Below are 7009 nucleotides of genomic sequence, written 5' to 3'. Positions count from 1 at the left end.
TTTCTCTCCATTATATTCATCATCCATCGTCCTCTTCGTTTCTTTTGAAAATCATGAGTAAACTTCTCTCTCAAAATGCAATCATTTTTGTATGGTTTCTATGCGGAATCATGTTCAACGCTGCCTTTTGCAACTTCAATATTCGTTGCAACCAACAAGACATGCATGCTCTCTTAAACTTCAAGCAAGGAGTGGCAGATCCACCAGGTGTCCTTTCTTCATGGTCCACTAAACTAGATTGTTGTGATTGGAAAGGAGTGATGTGTAGCAACATCACTAGTAGAGTCACTGGAATCTCTCTCCCATGTTCTACAATTCCTCCAATTTACAGGGACAAAGAAGATAAATCAAATTGTCCTACAGGTTCCATTAACCTCTCTTTGTTGTTAGTGGAGTTGGAATTTTTAGAATACTTGAATTTGAGAAACAATGACTTCTTAGCATTACAATTTGATTATCTGCATAATCATAATTGTCATAATCTATCTACAACTATTTCTCCTCGTTTGTGTGTCAACTCTTCAACCCTTCGTCATCTTGATTTATCACTTAACTGGAATCTTGTTATCAATAGCCTTCAGTGGCTTCCCAACATTTCCTCACTGGAATATCTTAACCTTCGTGATAATGATCTTAGCATGGAAAGTAATTGGCTTCAATTAGTGACTATGCTTCCATCACTTTCATTCCTCAATATGCGTGCTTGTCAACTTAAAGACTTGAGTTTGTCTCTTCAGTATGCTAATTTTACTAAACTCGAATTTCTTAGTCTTTCTGCAAATGAATTTAACTCGGAGTTGCCTAAGTGGTTATTCAATCTTAGTTCCACTATCTATACTTTAGACCTTAGCTCAAGTTCTCTAATAGGACATCTACCCAAGGACTTGTTAAATCTTCGAGAACTAGATTTCCTGAACATGGAAGACAATAACTTTGATGGACCCATTCCAGATTGGTTAGGTGATTTCGAACGTTTAGAAACTCTTATTCTTGGAGTAAACAACTTTTCAGGATCTATTCCCACAAATTTGGGAAATCTATCAACCTTGATTACCTTGATTGTTGGCTCAAATCCATTGACAGGAGTTGTGTCTGAAAGAAATTTTGCCAAATTGTCAAAATTAAAGGAACTGGGCATATACTCATATGTCGGATTAATCTTTGATTTTGACTCAGATTGGATTCCACCATTTCAACTTGAGGAATTAGTACTCGGGTTTTCAAATCCCAACCTTCCTGCGTGGTTTTATACACAACAATATCTTGAAAGATTAACTATATGGGATTCATCATTTGAGGCTCCAGACAAATTTTGGAATTTGGTATCATCAGTGATTGAACTCGAATTAGAAGACAATTTGATAGACGGAGACATGTCAAATGTGTTGTTGAACTCTACAATCATTGATATATCATCAAATCATTTGAAAGGTTGCTTGCCTCAATTATCAGCAAACGTGGTTATTGTCTCATTATCAAATAATTTATTATCAGGAGAATTGTCTGCCCTCTTATGTGGTCATAATGTGTCGAATGGGAAAAATAATTTGATGTACTTGGACATATCATTGAATAATATATCTGGAGGGCTTACGAATTGTTGGAAGAATTGGAAATCTTTGGTTGCTATTCACTTGGGAAGCAATAATCTATCAGGAAAGATACCTTCATCACTAGGCTTCTTATCTAATCTCGCCTCACTCCATTTGCATGAGAATAATCTACATGGACAAGTTCCTCTCTCATTACAAAATTGTCGCTCTCTCTTGGTTTTCAATGTTCGCAATAACCAATTATCAGGAAACATACCACTTTGGATATCTCATGGTGTATTGGCTCTTCAATTAAGATCCAATCATTTTACTGGTAAAATCTCACCACAAATATGTCACATGTCTTCCCTCATTGTGTTGGATATTGCACAAAACACAATCTCCGGTCATATACCCAGTTGTCTTGGTAATATCAAAACCCTACTTTTCAACAATGTTTCACGTAACAAGCTTTCTTTTAAGTTTCCTACATTATATCCTGGTCGTTTCTACAGAAACGATGACAGTCTTGAATTGGTTACTAAAGGTCAAGCATTAGACTATGATAGAAACCTACACTTTATGACCTTGATTGATATGTCAAGTAACAATTTGTCCGGAACAATACCTCCACAAATGTTTAGTCTCATTGGATTGGTTTCCTTGAATTTATCCAATAACAAATTATCAGGAGAAATACCAAATGAGATCGGAAACATGAAAAACTTGGAGTCCCTCGATTTTTCAACAAACAAACTTGGAGGAGAAATTCCTCAGAGCTTATCCAAATTGTCCTTTTTGGGTTACTTGAACCTGTCATTCAATAATTTGACAGGCAAAATACCATCAGGCACACAACTTCAGGGATTCAGTACACTTAGTTACATGGGCAATCATGATCTTTGTGGATCCCCACTTACCAAAATCTGCTTTCAGGATGATAAACATAAACACACAAAGCTTGTAGACGAAGACGAAAATCAATCTAAATTTTTTGTATGGTTTTACATCGGAATGGAATCTGGATTTGTGACAGGCTTTGTGGGAGTTTGTTGTGCTATTTTCTTAAACAAAAAGTTCAGGCATGTGCTTTTCAAGTTTCTTTATGACTTGAGATATCGACTTCATGCACGGTGGCCGTCAACATGAATTCCTTTCGTTAAGATCGAACAAGTTGCATGACAATACTGGTTAGTATAATTTTTTTTATACGAATTTTATTTGAATTTATTTTTAATAATAGTTTGTTCTTCACCATTACTAAAATATACTTTAGTTCTTCATTTATTTTTTAACTATTGATTATTCTTTATATATTTTTAAATTATAGTAATATATATCTATCGAACTTATTTGAGAACATATATTAAAATAAGTGATAATGAAGCCTTTCCTAATAATTTAATTATTCTTATAAAATTCTTTCAGTGTTATATCTTAGGTATTTTTCACTCATAAGAAAGGGGAGGAGTGACCAAGGGGAAGAGAACATGGTGGTGAAGTTCTTACAAGCAATGTCAGCAGTGATGAACTTAATATTTAAATTTGGTTGTTATTAATAGTTGGTGTATTTTGTTTTCTCTGAGCTACAGTGATGGTTTTCAACTTAAGTGGAAGTATATGTTGTATTTTATATGGCAAAACTGGATCTTTCCATATTAGCTTTTCTTAGTATCAAAGGCACTAAATATAGGTGGCAGATTCAATAAATATTTTTTAAAAGTTAATAATATGATATTTGATGAAATATATATAATATTTGATGAAACAATTAATGCGAACCTAACTTTTTTTATTAAAATGAAGCTTTTGCTTTATCTATAAAAACAAATATATTTAAATGGAACTTAATGGGCTCCTCTCCCTTACTTAAGCCTATTGTACATAAATATTACACTCACATATAACAAATTAAGAAGGGGGCTTCTTCCTACCCACTTTTTTTCCTACATCCCCAAATTTCACTTAAACCTATATATTATATATATAAATTATTAAATTAATTAGGTATGTTGTAATTACTATTTACCCACTTATATTTACTGATTTATTGCTATATTTACTTTTCCCAAGTTATTTTCACCAAACAGACTCAACCACGTTTTTCTTCTTCAATCAATTTCATCTTAACAGAATTCATCATCGTTTATTTTGGTTGAAGCATGTATATAGTTTAATTTTAAAATATAATTTTGGAATTTCCTAAATTTTGATATCTAGTTTTAGAATCTTTCAAATTTTGAAATTCAATAAGAAAAACTTAACAAAATTTCAATATCTAGTAAGAAAAAGAAAAAGCGAAATCCCTGGGTTGAAATCCGGTAAACAACATAATGTTTCTTCACGCAATGCTTCTTTATTTTATTGGGAAAGGAAATCAAGTCACTATGATATCCACATTAATAAAACAACTTCAAATAATAATTTTATAAGAATGGTTTTGAACAACTGTAAATGATTATTTTAATTAGAAAATAACACAAAAATATATATGTATTCTGTTTATACTAATTTATAGTTTAGTAATATTTAATATTCATTTTGTAATATGTAATTAAACGTATCTAATTAAATACAAATTTTCCTAAAAACAAAGTTAGCATTTATAGGGAACAAACGTAGTCTTTTTATTGATAAATCTCGCTATTATTCCGATTCGATGAAACTAGAATTGGTATGTGAATCAATCACTACAAAAATAATGTAAAATAAAAATGATTTATTTTTGATGATTTCAAAAGGCTCTACTGAAGATTTTATTAAAATTTAAGATAAATTTGGATTTTTTATTTTTTGAAATAAATTTTTGAAGAAAACGCCGGTAAGTGTTAAATATTTCTTCTCTCTTCCGTAAAACGGCGCATTTATTTTCTTCTTCCATTCAGGTCTTCTTCATTTCATCTAAGCTTTAAGCTTCTCCGAAAGATGGGATGGGAAGGATGAAGAAGGTTTGTACTAAATATTCTAACAATTTGTTACTTTGTTTCCCAATCAGTACCGTCACTAATCACAATTCTTTGTCCCGTCGCCGTCGAAGTCGAAGGATAGGAAAGTGATCAGTGAAAGGAGCAACGGAGTGGAGGAATTAATAGCAATATATAGCATGAATTGGTGGCTATGATAAATGTGGCAGTAGACTTCCAACCACGCAAATTGTATATGTCTGTGGTGCAGAGAAGAGGGGGATATCAATTGCTTGTCTTATAAGAAAAGCAACTTCAGGATTTCCAAACATTTTCATATAATCTCCAAAACTTCAACTAAGATCGATATTCTGAACAAGTATCTTGATCTACTCTCACTCGTAAATATGACCGTGAGGTGTGTTGAATCTTGGAGAAAGTATACAAATTATCTAAATTTATATATTTATTAAAGATATTTCCATTCTTCATTTAATTTAAAGGTACGTCATTTAACCTAAATAAATTAGGTCTTATATAGACACTTTATCATTTAATGAATACAAGTAAAAGTAGTAAGTAAAACCAAATACAACTTTTATTTAAAGAACATAATATAATTCTTTTATTAAATATCATATATCTAAAATTCGCAAAGAGAGATAAAAAAAAAAACTACTTAAGCCTTAAAAATATACTTAACAACCGACTTCTCTTCATTTGAAATGTGAATCGGATGGAGCACTCTAAACCATTCTTTTACTCTCTCTTTTTCTACCATGTAAATATTGATATGACTATAATTTCAATATATTTATTTACGTCCTCCACAAACTTTCCTTTCGAAAAAAAAATAAAAAAATCATATCTAAATTGGAGTTTGTTCCTTCTGTTTTTTCCACCGTGATGTGCACTAATCTGACTATTATTTTGTTATGTTTACATCCTCCACTAACCTCCCTTTCTGAAAAATATTTCCCTCTTCTTTTTACCACGTAATTAAACTAATTTCATTTTCTTTATTTTTGTTTTCATTCATCCGGACAAACAATTAATTAATTCAACGGACGGAAATTTCTGAACGAAAAATTTATGATATTATCTCTTATCACAGCAATTAAATCCAACATATATAATAAAAAAGATACCAGAAAAGAAAAATGATATCGGTCTTATACTTTTTAAAATCAGATGAAAATGAAAATAAAACTCTTTGCAAAAACAAATACTATTTTCTAAGAGTGTGAATAATCTATTTCTTAGTGTAAAAAAAAATATTAACAAAATATATGAATAATATATTTTATTAGTGTAAGACAAAATAATTCAATTTTTATGTTACCTATAAATATTGAGGAAAAAGTAATTGGCTATATTTAACTTTATTTTTCTATTTTAGTTCTCTTACATTAAATATATTCTACTTCTAACCTTTTTTTCATCTATAATATTTTTCTTTTACCTATTATCATCCTTTTTTTATGCTTGATTATGCTTTCATAGAACTAATTATTTGTTGTATTAATATTTTTAAATAAAATAATTTTAATGAACTATTTTTTAATTATAACATTTATATGTTAATATGTTGTGTCTTTGTTAAGGGAGTAAGATTGGTGAGTTGTATTTGATTTAGGATACTTGACTTGTTCATGAATGTAACATATAGCAGAAACAACAAATGGTATTTGTCACTTTGGAAACGTCTTTACCATCAATCATGGAGGGAACTACATTAGTTTTTATTTAAATAATAAAGAAAAGAATCAAATTGAGGGATGTAAATAGAGGGGAATCAAGAATTGTGGCGGAAGAAGAATAATAAATGGATGAGTTAAATCTGTATCAGTGGGTGTTTATGCATGTCAAACGAGAGTAATAAGAGCGAGATGAAGAAAAATGGAGGAGAGAAAGCAATACTTTCAATACTGGTTTTGTAGGTTTAATTGATATAAAAAATAGCAATTTTTATATCGATTTTGAAATTGATATAAAAACCTTTTTTAAATAATACATTTTTTTTCATTAGTAAAAAAATATACAAATTTTTTAAATTAAAAGACATTGAATTTCAAATGAAAAACTAATATTTACTGTGTAACAACAAATTATAATAACAAACTATAAGGTGGTTGTTTCTGGTATAAGGTTGAGTAAATTCATTGAACACACCTTCACACTTATACTCCTTAGTCGTATGGGTAACTATGTTCATCCTTGGTTTAAGTTTTCCTTTGTCAATGCTTCAAACCGATCGGATACCTGTTGTTGGGAAAATCTCACGATACATATACTAAAATATTTTCTTGAAATTGAGTCTTATTATTCATTATAATTGAAGGGTTTTAAATAGCCATAACACTTACAATATTACGAGGAATAAAAATAAAATATATCAACTATCTTAAAAAAAAATTTTCTTAATCTATCATAAAATAATATTATACCTAGATAAACTGAAAATCATAACTACTTATCCCTATTTTATCTCTATCAAATCAAACTAAATATTACTATACCCAGAAACTAATAAAATAATATTTAAACAAAATTATTAATAAAACCCTAAAATTT

General features: G+C 29.9%; 1 protein-coding gene across 2 annotated transcripts; it reads left to right on the top strand.

Annotated features, from left to right (window-relative positions):
* Positions 1–3175, top strand: LOC124844090 (receptor-like protein EIX2). 2 transcript variants are annotated; one of them, XM_047321054.2, is made up of 2 exons: positions 1–2722; positions 2974–3175. In XM_047321054.2, exon 1 carries the CDS (start codon positions 54–56, stop codon positions 2679–2681), a length of 2628 nt encoding a protein of 875 aa, XP_047177010.2. In that variant the 5' UTR covers positions 1–53; the 3' UTR covers positions 2682–2722; positions 2974–3175. The 2 variants fall into 2 exon arrangements, with proteins under 2 accessions (XP_047177010.2, XP_047176935.2); XM_047320979.2 differs by having other exon boundaries at positions 2961–3175.
* Positions 3176–7009: the final 3834 nt, after the last annotated feature.

The sequence above is a fragment of the Vigna umbellata genome, chromosome 1, assembly GCF_029865625.1.
Source record: "Vigna umbellata cultivar VRB3 chromosome 1, Vumbellata_1.0, whole genome shotgun sequence".
Classification (NCBI taxonomy): domain Eukaryota; kingdom Viridiplantae; phylum Streptophyta; class Magnoliopsida; order Fabales; family Fabaceae; genus Vigna; species Vigna umbellata.
Note: the sequence above shows the minus strand (reverse complement) of the source record. Positions and strands in the feature narration are given on the sequence as shown.